Source organism: Phaethon lepturus, unplaced genomic scaffold, assembly GCF_000687285.1.
Source record: "Phaethon lepturus isolate BGI_N335 unplaced genomic scaffold, ASM68728v1 scaffold4873, whole genome shotgun sequence".
NCBI classification, from domain to species: Eukaryota; Metazoa; Chordata; class Aves; order Phaethontiformes; family Phaethontidae; genus Phaethon; species Phaethon lepturus.
Window position 1 is genome coordinate 42,008 of NW_010529623.1, and position 16,166 is coordinate 58,173.

General features: G+C 38.7%; 1 protein-coding gene across 1 annotated transcript in view; it reads left to right on the forward strand.

Moving 5' to 3' along the window:
• Positions 1–16,166, forward strand: part of B3GALTL (beta 1,3-galactosyltransferase-like) — a 65,389-nt gene that overhangs the window by 37,135 nt on the left and 12,088 nt on the right. The window contains exons 7-10 of the mRNA XM_010283990.1: positions 6,404–6,540; positions 7,901–7,964; positions 12,800–12,931; positions 14,480–14,549. Coding sequence (XP_010282292.1) covers positions 6,404–6,540; positions 7,901–7,964; positions 12,800–12,931; positions 14,480–14,549 — 403 coding nt within the window. The remainder of the gene's footprint in view (positions 1–6,403; positions 6,541–7,900; positions 7,965–12,799; positions 12,932–14,479; positions 14,550–16,166) is intronic.

The following is a 16,166-nucleotide window of genomic DNA, read 5'->3' on the forward strand; positions in this document are numbered from 1 at the left end:
AGGGGGATAAATTTCTGTTGCTCCGGCTGAGAGTGAGCAAGGTATTTAACATGAAGCAGTATGAGTGCCTGTCTAGCTGTTGAGGAACTGTTAAAATTGAGTGGAGAAAAGATTCCTTCTCTGGATAGACTGGAAACGATGTAGCATCAGTAAAAAGATTAATATAGTCTGCTGTGTGGCCCCCTTTCCCCGTTTTCTTGTCACCGGTTCTGATTATCATCAGACAGAATTCAGCTTGATGTCCGTCCTTTTGCTGGAATAAAAGAAGCCAAAATCTCCTGTGCAAAATATTTTTTGCCTCTTTATTGTTACTTTGACTGAGTATTGAACTCTGCTTCAGGTCTCACTTAGCATATTTACTTCTTTTGCAGGCACATGGCCTTGTCGTGTTTTCACACAATTCTTTTCTAAAATAATAATTCAGAGACCTTACATTTTTAAACACTCTGTCTTCAAAATGGCTGACTAAATATATCCAGGCCTTCGGAATATCCATTTATTTCTGTTTCAGAAACACCTACTCCTAATTGATGTTCTCGGAATAGAAACATAAAATTTTTTGTTCTAGATACTGCCCTTATGCCGGTTTTAATCTCCCCTTTGCATTACATGTTAATTCTCTTACAATAAAAAATTATGTTCCAACCTGTGTTAGAAGGAAAATAAAATGGTTTGCTTTTGTACCTGTTAATTGTCATCTTAGTGCAACAGTCTATAACTGATTCCTTGTATATAGTAGTAGTCCATCAATCACAAAATTTAAGATGAGTTAGACTAGAATGAGCTCATTCATTATTCATTTTACAGTGTCAGCAGTCTGCATAATAAAAAGCTGGTATACATTAATCACAATAAAAAGTCTACAAGGGGCATGTGAATAGTTGATGAATCTGCAGCTTTTCAATCTGGATATGTAGAGATTACTAATAGAACTATTGAGGCTGTTATGAATGTAATATTGAGTGAAAACAGATGTGTGAAAGTATTATAAGAGCCTGTGGAGAAATGTAAAGAGAATGACCTGCATTGATAACCAAGAACATTATTGAGTGCAGTAAAACTGCAAAAAAAAAAAAAAACCAGTGAGGAATATCTGATTTACATAAAGACCTCAAGGCAAGCACTCAGATGGTGAATTATGTCTGAACATCAGGAAACACTTTTTAACTGTGAGTGTGACCAAGCACTGGAACAGGTTGCCCAAAGAGGTTGTGGAGTCTCCATCCTTGGAGATAACTCTCAAACTGTCTGTTCATGGTCCTGGGCAACCTCTTTAGGAGGCCCTGCTTGAGCAGGGGAAGTTAGACCAGGTGATCTCCAGAGGTCCCTTCCATCCTCAGCCCCTCTGTGATTCTATGTTTCAACAGCAGATTGATTCAACCTGTACATCCTTAATGGAAGACCGCAGCAAGGCTAAACCAAATTATATGTGCCACTCCTCTTCCTGTCATCCTAACAGGATGATAGACTACAGTCACAAAGATATCCAGAATGTAAACCAAGCTGATAGGCAGCAATGACTTAGAATCATAGAATAGTTTGGGTTGGAAGGGACCTTTAAAGGTCATCTAGTCCAACCCCCCTGCAATGAGCAGGAACATCCCCAACTAGATCAGGTTGCTCAGAGCCCTGTCCAACCTGACCTGGAATGGTGCCAGGGATGGGACATCTACCACCTCTCTGGCCAACCTGTGCCAGTGGTTCACGACCCTCATTGTCAAAAATGTCTTTCTTACATCTTCTCCTAATCTACCCTCTTTAGTTTAAAGCCTTTACCCCTTGTCCTATCGTAACAGGCCCTGCTAAAATGTCTGTTTCCATCTTTCTTCTAAGCCCCCTTTAAGTACTGGCAGGCTGCAATAAGGTCTGCCCAGAGCCTTCTCGTCTCCAGGCTGAACAACCCCAACTCTCTCAGCCTGTCCTCACAGGAGAGGTGTTCCATCCCTCTGATCATTTTTGTGGCCTCCTCTGGACCCACTCCAACAGATCCATGTCTTTCCTGTGCTGAGGGCTCCAGAGCTGGATGCAGGACTCCAGGTGGGGTCTCACCAGGGCGGAGGAGAGGGGCAGAATCACCTCCCTCGACGTACTGGCCACGCTGCTTTGGATGCAACCCAGGATACGGTTGGCCGCCTGGGCTGTGAGCGCATATTGCCGGCTCCTGTCCAGCTTTTCATCCACCAGTACCCCCAAGTCCTTCTCAGCAGGGCTGCTCTCAATCCCTTCATCCCCCAGCCTGTATGGATATTGGAGGTTGCCCTGACCATTCCTGGAGCTTTTCCAGGTGCCTCTAGATGGCATCCCATCCCTCAGGCGTGTCAAGTGTACCACGCCTGGGCTGTGAGCGCATATTGCCGGCTCCTGTCCAGCTTTTCATCCACCAGTACCCCCAAGTCCTTCTCAGCAGGGCTGCTCTCAATCCCTTCATCCCCCAGCCTGTATGGATATTGGAGGTTGCCCTGACCATTCCTGGAGCTTTTCCAGGTGCCTCTAGATGGCATCCCATCCCTCAGGCGTGTCAAGTGTACCACTCAGCTTGGAGTCATCTGCAAACTTGCTGAGGGTGCACTCAGTCTCACTGTCTGTGTCACTGATGAAGATGTTAACGGGTACTGGTCTCAATACGGACCCCTGAGGGACACCACTCATCATCGATCTCCATCTAGACATTGAACTGTTGACCGCTACTCTCTGCATGCAACCATCTAGCCAATTCCTCATCCACCTGACAGTCCACCCATCAAATCTGTATCTTTCAAATTTACAAGGATGTTGTGGGGAACCATGTCAAAGGCCTTACAGAAGTCCAGATAGACAAACATAGCTTTTCCCTTGTCCGCTGATGTGGTTACTTCATCATAGAAAAGCCACAAGGTTGGTCAGGCAGGACGTACCCTTGGTGAAGCCATGCTGGCTGTCTTGAATCATCTCCCTGTCCTCTATGTGCCTTAGCGTAGCTTCCAGGAGGATCTGGTCCATGATCTTCCCAGGCACAGGGGTGAGGCTGACAGGTTGGTAGTTCCAAGAGTCCTCCTTGCTACCTTTTTTAAAAATGGGTGCAGTGTTTCCCTTTTTCCAGTCTCCAGGGCTTCACCTGACTGCCCGTACTTTTCAAATATTATGGAGAGTGGCTTAGTAGCTGTTGATGCCTAAAGGGTATAAAAGATCTGTCTTAGGAATAGTTTGTCTTTGTGAATCATAAGAACTCATAAGACATTGTAAGATACAGTGAGGGTGTTACAGCTGAAATCTCCTGTCCTCTGTGTCAGACGCAAGTCTTGAAGAGATGAATTCAGGGCACTTGTCTTGGTATTTGTGAGTAAGTGGATACAAGAGTGAATGTGTAGAATCAACTTAATAAGCAAGTTAGGTGAAGGCACCTCTGCCCTCCCTGCGGTCTGGTATTGAGTTTTGTTGCATCACATTCCTTCAACTACTGAAGTGTTCTAAAGACTTTGGAGTGCTCTAACTAAAGGTAGGTGATTTTTGCTATTTTTGAAGCACAATGTATTAACTGATCCTGTGGATGGTAGTTATCCATAATGCAATAAATCACATTATTTTTTACATCCACATTTTTGCCTCTGCAGTTTGATTACCATCATTCCTTAAGTTACTTTATAAGTTCTGTCACATATAACTAATTTATCCTTGAAAGCCAGCCTGTACAGATTGACTTGTCCTACATATCAGTGTAGTAAATAAACAACGTTATGACCAAATAAGCTTGGAGAGTATTGGCTGTAACCTGGAATGCCTTCACTGTGATTTGTGGCTTAATATTGCCAGAAACAATAATGTGTGAAAGCCTGAGGAGGGTATATGTATGGGTTTAATTTTCTATGTTTTATAGAGAAAGGAAAGTAAGGTTGGGTTTTTTTAAACCATAGATTGTTTTGGTGTAAAAATTAGCATGCAAAATTAGGATAAGTACAGATTTTTTTTTCACTCTGTAGCATAACTAAGTGGAGGTACAGAAAAAAATTGTCTGCAGATGGTACTGTCATATTAAAATGTTACTATATATTAACTGTTTCTGAAACAGAATAGTGTGCTTGTATTATGAACATTTTTAAGCCTTGGAGGCCCTAAAAAAGTTTAAAAAATGGTGTGTACAAATGCTTCTAAAGAATTATTTTTTTCTGTCAAGGTAGTCATCTTTGTGCATAAAAATTACTATGTTTGCCCATTTTCTTTTACCTCCCAATATTTTTTTTGATTTTTAGTCCTTCCAGTGAACACGATTGAATCCTTCCAATAAAGGAAGGACAAAACAGGGTCTGTTGTGATTGAAGGTATAAATCAATGGCTGAGTAAGTAGGTACCAAGTAGCAACTCCTATGAAGGTGGTTAAAAAATGGTGGAAAAAAAATCTCCACCCTTACCTTTTCCATCTATTGGGTAGCATCTGTTTAATTTTGGCTGTTTCATCAACAGCTTCCTGAACACCTACCTCTCAGCCTCAGGAGGTACATGGGGATTGTGGGACCAAACAAGTTTTCAACATTTTTGTTACATGAAGAAGGCTGTAGTCAAGTGCAAGATTGATCAGCTGCTCTCAATAAGACTAAACTGAATCTAAATAGAGGGGAGAAATGTGCAGAATTCATGGGAAATGCACTTGATGCCTCACACACGCGTACGTGAACATGTATCCAACATTATTACACTTCCATCAGTCCCTCGGACAGTCAGGGTTCCTGGCGGGGGTGGCATCCTATATTTTTGATTCCAGGTTGCTTATATGGGTCCTGGCCATCCTTGCAGAGGTTCTTGAAGCAGGCACCACCCCATAGCTTCGACTCCGGGTGTGCGGCAAGACAAGCGTCCCTGGTAGCCCCAGGGGGTTGCACTTTCGTTGCCTTCTGGGCAGCCCGGTTGGGTCCTGGCTGGAAGCCGGGGGGTTGCCAGGCTGAATGTCCTCTGGGCCAGCCATGCTTGCTTACTCCTGCCAGGCTCAGCCCGTTGGTTTTGGCTGGAGGTGTCTCCTGGTGCATGCAGACTTCTCTTCTGCTGTTTGCAGGCAGCCACGCCCTGTCCAAATCTCACTCATTCCTCCTCATCGGCTCTGCGGAGCTAAAAAATTTAGCTCAGTCTATATAGCAACTTTTACTTGGAGTTAGAAAGGTGGCTACTGCAAAGCGAAATCCTCTTGGGGTTAGACTGTTGGGTTTTTTTGGCTGGATGTTTCTATAGCACTTTTGCTTGAATATTTTACCTTTTGTCTTGAATTTTGTGTAAATTATTTATCTTGTGTGAAGTTTGTGAACTGTGCTTATGCCTTGAAGGAATTTTTTGTTCTTTCTGGTAGCTGGCCCTTTAAAGGAGGGGAAAAATCCAGTATAGCAGGGAATATGGAGAAAGAGAGCCTTTTGTGAAAAATCAGTTGCCCTGACTTTGAATCTATTTAAGTGGTCAACTTGTAAATTATCAGGAGAAAGAAAAGCCTGAGTTACTGTCGTAATGCAAAGAACTTCACACTTGAAAGATTTAATATAACCTTTAAGGTGATTTAGAATTCTGATTCATCGTTTGTACTTGTAGACCTGAAAAGTCATTTCTATTTTTTTTTGTATATACAAATATATTATTGTTTCCCTTCATTACAGTCCTTATTTTGCAAAAATTTGGGGGTATACTTGTTATATATCCATTCTAAACAGAAAGATTAAGACACCTGGCAATAATGTTAAAGAAGTGGTACTTAAGTAAATTATTTTCAGATGCAGCAGAGTCTGTAGTGAATTCTTAAACACTACTGTTAAAAACTCCAATAGTAAGACTACTAAATTTTTTACTTCACAAATGCACACTTGGGACCTTGTTCATTTAACTGTTTTGAAGATTAAGGTATTCAAAATGTATTTGCTTTTTAAGTTCCCTAGTATAAAAGAGGCTAGACAGATGCAAATTCAAAATGGATATATATAAGGTTCCTGAATGCAATGCTTTTGAGTGTCTTGTCTAGTCAGTAGTCAGTTTGGGTAGTCAAACACTGAAACAGGTTGCCCAGAGAGGTTGTGGTCTGTATTCAAGGCATGGCTGGACAAAGTCCTGGGCAACCTGCTCTGGCTGACCCTGCTTGAGCAGGGGGGTTGGACTAGATGATCTCAAGAGGCCCCTTCCAACCTCACCCCTTCTGTGATTCTGGGATTCAGTGTTCTTTGAAAAGGTGGAATCCAGGGCACATGCTGGAGTTTGAAAATACAGTGTGTATTTGAATTCAGAGAACTGCCTTTAGTTTAATTTCTTACCAAGTGCAATTTTTGTCTGGATTGTTGTGAACAATACTCTTCCCTTGTTTTTGTTTTCAGGTTTGCTTTATTCAACATGAATGCAATCATCATCTTCCCTAAAAGGATGCTGTAGATGAACAAAAATTGTTTCCTATATTCCTTTGCAGGAGTGGTTTTTAGGTAAAGCATTATATGATGAAGAATCTACAATAATTCACCATTATGCCTTTGCTGAAAATCCTACAGTCTTTAAATTCCCAGATTTTTCTGCTGGTTGGGCGCTTAGCATTCCACTTGTTAACAAGTAAGAATTTAATTTTTAATCATTTCTTGTTTATTGATAGTAGTTAAGAATGTTTCATTTATACAATTTTTCTAGATGCTAATCAATATTATTTTAATGAGTTATGATTTCGTATGGATTAATGTTTTCTATAAAAGATGAAGATGTTCCTGCAGTACAATTGATGGTCTTACTGCAGATCATGTAGACAGGCAAAGCCAAATCTTAATATTGAGTTGTCTTGGAATTGAAGCTGCTGATTGCAGCTTGGCTGTGGCAGACAGCTCGGGATGTACTCAACCAGTGCAGGCTGGTCTCTCGTGGGTTTGACTTTCACGCCTACACTGAGCTTTTGCTGCTGCCACCTGTATTATCAGCATCCATGCCTATACACATAAGTCTACTTCAGTTTGAGGATCTAAGGTGTGTAGCAAGATATTCAACCCGGCATGGTAATGTACAGCTAGCTCTGGGTATGGCTACAGAGACTTGTGCTCCCACTGTAAGCTTACCCAGAAAATACTCCTTTGATAAAATTCCATTTCTTCCTTATTCTACACATTCCAAGCATAGTTATTATAAATGAATACTTGGGAATTCATTAGTAGGCGAGGGTACAGAAATAGATTCCTGTATTATTGCTGTGCATATGTTTTATTTTGCTTCGCTCTGCCTGTCTAAAACTTTATGTCGGCTGGTTAATAGTTGTCCAGTATAGTTGTTCAACTAGTTCAATACCATCTCCTGTCATTTTAAAAATCTATTCTCACCCAGGCAGCAGTTTTATTCCTGGATGCTAGAGTGACTGCATTGACCTCTGGAAGTTTTTCTCATGCTGTAGAGACAACCTAGATGTTTATTTCAGATTAGATGCTTAGCTTTTAAAGGAGGTTTGAAAAGTTTATAGATTTCAGAAGTTGAATGCATCTTGCTCTAGTAAGAATTGATGTTTTCATAAATTGAAGGTGCCTAAATACTGTGCTTTGGAATACACAAATAGAGAATATTGTCTGAAGTCTGAGATGCTGATAAATATTGAACTTCAAATGCATCGCTGCTTTTAATCTGTTGAAAATGTTATACCAGACTCTCCATCTACTCCAGATTAGAACTTTCTTCTTGGGCAGGAAGAATGCATAAAAGTGCGTGTGCTGAAAACTAATATTAACATCATCACACTGTGCTCAGATGAAAAAAAGAAATATGTGAAAAAGAAATACAAATTGTTTCTTGGGGCAATAAGTACAGAATTGTGATTTTTTTTTTTCCCCCTCTTACAAGATGGTCAGTAATACCAGCCACACTTTGCTGCATACATTAGTGATTGATTTTTTTTTTTAAATGTTTTTTTGAGTAAATGTCTTCATCTTCAATTGTATAGGCTTGCAAAGAAATTGAAAAGTGAACCACTCAAGTCAGACTTTACAATAGATTTAAAGCATGAGGTAAGCAGTGATGTGATGAAAGAAAAAAATGTCTAAAATCTATATATTTGAATGGTAATAAATGATAATGGAAATAACAGATTTGTCTTAGATGTTGCTAAAAAGTTTGACTGTGATAGCATGTTTAATTTCTTTCCCTTCCTTTAGAATATTGTAATACTTTAAAACTGTATTTCAAGCATAGAAGAATTCATGAATAAAATTGCATTTGTATATGAATACATACATGGTTGTATACAGTAAGGTATCTTCTAAGGCTTGCTCCATAAAGAAGGAGAGAGATTTCCAATTCATGAAGCACAAACTGACATGAATAGTATCACAGATACTAGCCAGCCTTACTCCCTTTCTAAATCAGACTCTTAAGAGCTAAATATGATGGAGTTTGGATTAAATAGTCTGAGGAACCTAACTGTTGTGTGAACAGTCAACTCTGCAACTTGCAACATGGAAGTCAGGAAATTTTTTTTGGCCTCTGGTTTTAAAAGGTAGCCACTAGGTCTTTCAGAGAATAAGTGAGTTGACCGAAAGGAACGTGAGAAGAAAGGTGTGCGGGGATCTGAAAGAATGCCAGTGCTGCTTTTTCTGAAACTTTTTTATTTTTTCTGCCTTCAAAATGTTTGTGCAGCGCAGGGTTTTGTACTGTTACCAAAGTGAACTCCTGAACCAGGGTGGAAGGGGAGGATGAGTCTGGAATAAGCTTGCTGGTTTTGGCTTGAAATTGAGTGATACTGAAGTAGTTTTAATTTTTTAAAACTCCTGAAAGTCAGTTATAAATTGTGGTTCCTGCCCAGAAATAAACCACCTTACTTAAAATACTGATGCTGTTCCAGATCTTTATTCTGTAATGGTTATAAACCTCCTAATTTCCAACATAAATCTACAGTGTATTTATAGAATATAAATTGGTAGCATATTTAAATTAATTTGGTTTTGTGCCAACACTATTCTTTCACATAGTTTCCCCTCCTTGACTGATATATTTCTCAAAAGCAATTGGGCCCCTCTCAGTGTTCATTTTGCTACGTGAAACAAGCCAACAAACTGTTTCTTTCCTCTTGTTAATTTTTCTAAATGCAAGACCTTGGGCTTCACACTGTTAATCTTTTTCTTTGTAAGTTGCCTTGAAGTCATTTGTATATTCCCAACATTCCAGTCTACCTCAGCACTGACAAAGCCTCTAAACATAGTGTCATTAAAAAAAAAATCATTAGCAGACATTTCATTTATGTGCAACAGATTGCTTAATGAAAAACAATTAATCACTTGACGGGAAAAATTACCTCCATCCACTTTTTATTCTGTTAGGAGTTCTTTGTATATGTTTCATTTCAAATTTATTGCCATTGATAACCTACTTCAGCCCTGTAGTTATTCTTTCTGCACAGTGTCGTGTCTCCCTAGAGACAGTTCCATTCCCCCTCATTTATTTTATAAATCACCATCTTCTCCTTCTTAAATAATTTTTATCTCTATGTCCTTTGTGTGTGAATCAAGATTGACAACAAATCAAAGGATGTAATCTGTGATCTTAAATGATTGCGCATAATATTTAAATTTATGAAGGATGATGAATGTTTTAAGAAATGTTTTAGTTTTATAGAGTCCTAATAATATGTGCTTCTAGTCTTTGCTATTTTATTGGACTCTGTATCAGGTTTTTTTGACCCTACTACTTTCCAAGTCCCTATTTCTTATATCCATAACACTTATATCACTTTCCATCTGGAAGGCATATCTTGCAGATATGGTAAAGGGTTTTTGTCATACTGCTGCTGCTCATTTGTAGATTGTTTTTTAGACTTTTTGTAACTGCACAATATATAGCATATTCCCTGATGCTTATTCAAAACTGGAAGTGTATAATGGGGTTTTTGTATATGTAACATTAGATTTGAACTAGGACTAAGACTATTTTTTGTCTTTTTGTTGTAAATCCATTTCCATTGTTTTAGGAACAGTCTGTCATCCTGTTCTATAACCCAAAATGGCACTCTAACCTCACTTCCGAAATATAATAGCTTCACACCATGCTAAGGCTTTCTGTTGAAGATTTCATTATTCAGTGGGAAATCTTAGCACATGATGAACTTTCATAAATAATTCATGTTAAGTTACTATTGTTAAAAATTCTTTGTGCTGCAGAAGCATTGCTGCTTTGTTGGTTCATGTGATAGACATGAATTCTGAATAGCTGAATTCTGAACTAATACAATCTTAAAACGTACTGGAAGCTCTTTAGAAATCGCATCCCTTGCTGTTATGTAGTCTTCCAGCTGCAAGGCAGGGTCAAGAACCATTTACATCCCATCATGTGAATGCAGTGACAAGGCAAAAAGATAACCTTGGAGATGTGTGTGTGTTTATTGGCTGCTCCTTACCACGAGTGTGTGTCATTTCCATACTCCTTCCTCTACTCCAAGCACTATAAAACAGTATTTGTCTTAACCGCCACTCATGCTTATGCATTTTCTTCCCTATAGAGTGACCTTTCCCTTTAGTACTTTGTTGAACTCATCTGTAATGCTAAGATCGTCCGTGTTTTCAGAAGCATTGCTAAAGCAAATACACAAATACACAAGTGTGTACAAAATACACACAAATACAAGCAAATACACAAACCACTTCATAATGGTGAGGCTAAGAGAAATTAAAACTTGCAAACTGCAAAACTCGTTGTATTGAAAGAATCTGCAGCTGAGTTACAGTGGTTTAGCAAGTCACTATCAGCTGAGCTGTAGTAGTGACCGTGTTTGCACTCACAGCTCCCAGTCATCTACATCTGCTCAATCACAAGGCAAGATACAGTAATTTAAACTCTTTTCAGTGCAAACTAAATGCTTTTACTTTGCAGCTGAGGTGGTCTAAGAGCACATGTGTAGTTATGACAGCCCAGTTACAATCAGCAACTTGCTAAAACATCATCAGTTAATTGTGTTCTAGTATGTGACTGTACCCTATCGAAAAATATTTCAAATCTGGAAGCTTAAGTTTCAAAAATATGATTGTACTCTCAAGCCTGCGCCCAGTCCTAACAGGGCCTGTAACAAGCTGGCACCTTCTATTGTCTCCCCTCCAAGTTCCAGAAAAGGCTGTGTGCAGGTGGTTGGAATTTTCTGAGGATGTTGAGGCCTAAGTGAGATGTGTAGGAAAATAATCCTCTATAACTTAGAAGCCTGTAACCGGTTTGGTGACTTGGGCTTGTCAAGACCATACTTAATGCTCTTGGTTTCCGCCGAGTTCTTCCTGAACGCTGGGGAGAAGGAAATATTATGCCTTCTTAATAATAGCTTAATGATCACATTATTTGCTAAAAGAAGAGCTGAATTCTGGCTTGGGGTGGGGGTGTTAAAGCTAACAGTTCCTAAGTAGGCGTAAAACAGCGAAAAGGAGACTCATTTTCATTGCCTTTGGTGCATGCTGGGTCTGTCCCATGTTCCAGTGAAGCATTTAACTTGTTTTCCATGCAAGAGTCCTTGGGAATATGTGTGAATAACATGGGAAATGGGAACTAGAAGCCAGGACTGATTTCCTCCCTTGGAGGAGCCCCATTCCCCCTGTGCAGTACAGTCAGGCTCCCCTTCGCTATACTGTCTTGTTGGTTCCATGAATCTTACTTTTTGCACAGTAACTCAGTTTTAGGAGATAGCATGGAGAGCCTCTATCCCAGAATATCTATGGTTTGTTGGTGTAGGCACCCTTTTGAAAACTGGAAGTTGTAACTTCTGAGTTAAGCAGAAGCAAATCTAGAACCCGGATCTCCTGCATCTTGAGTATATGCTCAAATAGCTCTTGTCCAAAGGTGCGTTCACATCTTTGGCCTGTCCTCAAGAGAGACTAAACATTCAGAGTCAGGAGTGTATGGCAGTGCGGCTGAGAAGCTCTGGATCCACGTACTGAGATATTATTTTCTGCCTCTTAGACTTTTAAGAACTTAATTTTGTTCTTACAAGTTTAAGAACAGTTTTTTATGAAATGAAGTGCATCTTTCAATTGGTCTGAGGTAGGCACCCAGTGTAGAACTTTCCCACCTGAATACTTAGTCTGGGAAAGTTATAAGCAGTGTAGAAGTACTGCAGTAGAAATTTGGGGCAAGTCTAAGTGTTCTTGATGTGTCATGACGTACAGATTGAAATACTCTTTTATTATGAATTGAATGTAAATAAAAAGAGGTGGGATTTTTATCTTCTTCAGACATCACTGGTTTGCTTCTTCCGTTTCCTCTGTAAATTTTGGCTGGCTTTGTTTTTGTTGTTGCATTTAAAATGGACAAGAGTCTACTATAGGGTAATATATCTATTACATTATCCTTCGTTGTATTTTACAGCTTCTCAGAGTTTCATTACAGATTTCAAGCACTTTAAATTGTCACCAGAGAATGGATCTGTTTTGAAAAGCTGAAAATTGTCACATAGGATGAAACAGGCCTAGCTATTCCAAATTATCAAAATAATTTTAAAAAAGCAGCACAATAAGGATTTTTGTTTACTTTAAAAGGAGGTGTAAATATTCACTCTACTATTTCTTATAACAGTTAAAGGTGAATTGTTTTGACATGCTTAAATATATGAAAATAATTGTAATTCAGCAAAACAAATTTTAAAACTTGTCTCTCTTTAGAATTTCTTTTATAGCAAAAAAGTTATGTGCTGGCTCTAGAAACATGAGCAAAAAGTAAGGTATGTAGCTAGTTAATCAACTAGGGACAAATCCTCTACAACATCCCATATTCTGCAGTTTTCCTGTTAAGTTTGTTCTGTAGTAATATTTCTTTGTATGCCCTGAGAATTTTTATCCAGTTTCATTACTGATATAGATGTTTTCTATTTTAATAGATTGCCCTGTATATTTGGCAGAAAGGGGAAGGACCACATCTTACTCCAGTGCCTGAGTTCTGCACAGATGATGTGAACTCGTATAAGGTTGATCATTGTGCAACAACATTCAGTAATTTTCTGCCACTTTGTGTAAGTACTGTATTTTAAATACCACTTGCTCAGTAAAGATCCAACTCTTACTAAAATGCATAATACTTGACTTTGAAAGTCTCACACCTTAAGAAAATATTTTTCACTAAGTTAAAAAAAATATATTTGCATTTATCTATTTTTAGATATGCTTTCAGCCTTCCATAGCACAGGATGTTTCCTGGCAAACAAATATTGCATATGGTTTAATGGGTCTTTCTACCACAATGTTTGAGCAGCCCATGATCTATAAAGTATTTCTCCATACATTTCTGTGAGGTACTGAAGTATAGATAATCTTTTCTCGCAAATGGGAATCTAAAACTCATTGAGGTTAAAGATAAAATGCAATATAGTATTTGGTGCATTAAAGTACAATCCATCTCTTCCACCTCTAGGAGAATACATTTACGATATTATGGGCTAACTGTTGCTAGAGGCCAAAAAGTGCTCCATGCTTCCAGGAGAGCAAAATTCTAGTTGCCAAAAAGAAGAAAAACTAAAAAAGGTTAAAAGACTGTATTACAGTTGAGAAAATTCAGATTTCTACTGTGTAGCACTGAAACTTCTTTTACCAAGTATGATACAGTTCAACATGTTGTCACAGTGATTAATTTCAAAGAAATTAAAAAAAACATTCTTTTTCAGATTAATCTTTCTTAGTTCAACAAGTTCTACTACTCATTCTCCTTCTGTAATGATATGTGTTTTAGTTCATGTTAGAATACTACATCAATGGAAGAAGTATTTCAATAATGATATTTCATGAATTTTAAACCACTTTTCAAGAGGCAAAAATGGACTTTCTACTGTATTATTGGTACACTATTCTACTTGATATTCTATACAGTTGTTGTGGTTTAACTGCAGCCAGCAACTAAGCAGCTGCTCGCTCACTCCCCACCAGTGGGATTGGGGAGAGAGTCAGAAGAGTAAAAGTGAGAAAACTCATGCTTTGAGATAAAGACAGCTTAATACATAAAGCAGAAGCTGGGCATGCAAGCAAAAGAAAACAAGGAATGAATTCACTACTTCCCATCAGCAGCAGGTGTTCAGCCATCTCCAGGAAAGCAGGGCTTCATCATGTGTAACGGTCACTTGGGAAGACAAAACACCATAATTCTGAATGTTCCCCCTTTCCTCCTTCTTCCCCCAGCTTTATATGCTGAGCATGACGTCATATGGTATGGAATATCCCTTTTGTCAGTTGTGGTGAGCTGTCCCAGCTGTGTCCCCTCCCAAATTCTTGCACACACCCAGCCTGCTCGCTGGTGGGGTGGGGTGAGAAGCAGAAAAGGCCTTGGCTCTGTGTTAGCACTGCTCAGCAATAATGAAAACATCCCTGTGTTATCAACGCTGTTTTCAGCACAAATCCAAAACATAGCCCCATACTAGCTACTGTGAAGAAAATTAACTCTGTCCCAGCCAAAACCAGCACAACACTGAAAAGGTATTTCTGTTTTATTATATGCATGGACATACATATCCTATAAAATGTTACAGGCTGAACCTACAATTACAAAGTTCTTGTTTGTTCTGTTCATACAGGGAGAGCCGGTGAAAAAGGAAGATATCTTTGTTGCTGTAAAAACATGTCAGAAATTTCATGCAGACAGAAGTAAGTTGTTGGTTAGTCAAGGTAGTAGTTCTATGCAATATAGTTTATGAAATTAATATTTAAAAAACAAGCTGATACATGCTGTCTCTGTAGCTCTTTGGGACTAAATGCTTGCAAAATCCACTGGGAAACATGAAAGCTTCAGAACTGTAAACAGCATATTCTTTAGATAGAAATTTTCTTTGTTTTTTCAAGTTCTTCAGGAGACTGTGAAATGTTTGAGACAAAAAGCTGTGGTCATTTGATGTTTCATTATTAGTGATTGGCTGGCAAAAACCTTGAAATTGAATACCTAAATTAAAAATATGCATGAAGTTAGCTTATATTGTTGTAAATTTGAGCTGTTGCAGTATTAATTAATGTAGCCGCTATTAATATCCTTCAGTGTGTTTCCACCAGATAATTGTTTCGGTTCTGTTCCTTGTACTAGCAGTGACAATTGTGCAGCTGTATGGTGGCTGATTCAGAAATTCGAACAAACTGAAGGCTCCCTCCCCTCCTGTCGTATTGCTTCTATTGTCACCCTATGCAATTGGATGTGCAGAGGTGTTTTCTAACACTTGGAATGGGAAATTTTGGCTCTTGTACAAACCTTGTCATCTGTAGTACTTTGTACAAGCCATGGCCCAGATCAAGAGCCTCCCAAGTGTATAACACTATAGCATGTTTCATCTTGCAATTGTACTGTTATACAAGTAATGATAGTCACCATGAAAATATGACCATGATATCTATAGTAAAAACAACACCTGAAAAAAAAACCTAGCACAGCCCAACAAGTGAGTATTAACTTCCTTCTCACAGGCACAGAAAATAAAGATACAGAGGGACACTCAGCTTCAGCTAATACACAGTAAGCCTCAGCTATGTTGAGGTACGTAGATCCAGTGTCTACAAAACTTGGAAGGAAAAATCCCAAATCCACTGATTTAACAGAAGACACTACCTACTTGATGCCACCTACCAGTCCATTCCAGTTTACTTCTAGACATTTTGTTAATAAGGAAATTCAGGAATGGATTTATTTCCAGGAATTTACGTGAATTTTGTGTGTCCTTGAATACACCAGGTACATAATATTGTCACCATTAGGCTTAGTTTGTTCATAAGCTTAATTTAAAGTGATTATTATTGGAAAAAAATTTTCAAAATGAAATAATGGCTAGTAGTTGTACCAACTTTGGGAGGGAGGCGGGTTGCTGCACCTATCATCAGAGGACAGGATGAACATAAAAGCTCTTTCCTTAACTAAGTCCCCCTTTGCTAAGGCATCTAAAACTAGGTTCTGTCACTTCTAAATTTAGACTATTTGCCAGTTGCTGGGTTTTTTCTTCAAAATAAGATTTATGCAATTTTTTTCTTAATGTTACTGCACTTAATGAAGGCACATTTCTAGTATTTTAATCACCTAATCATTAAGCTATCTTTAAAGTAGCCTTTGACAAAACAAAGTTGACTGTCCTGTAATTGGAGTTCACTGAAGAGTTCTCCTTTCTGGATCCATGTTCATTTTCTTACACGAAAATTAAAACAAAAAACCCCCAAACCTACAAAGTCAGAAAAAAACATAAGGCTTCAAAAAGGTAGTGTAAACATCCTTCAAGAAACACCTGTTGA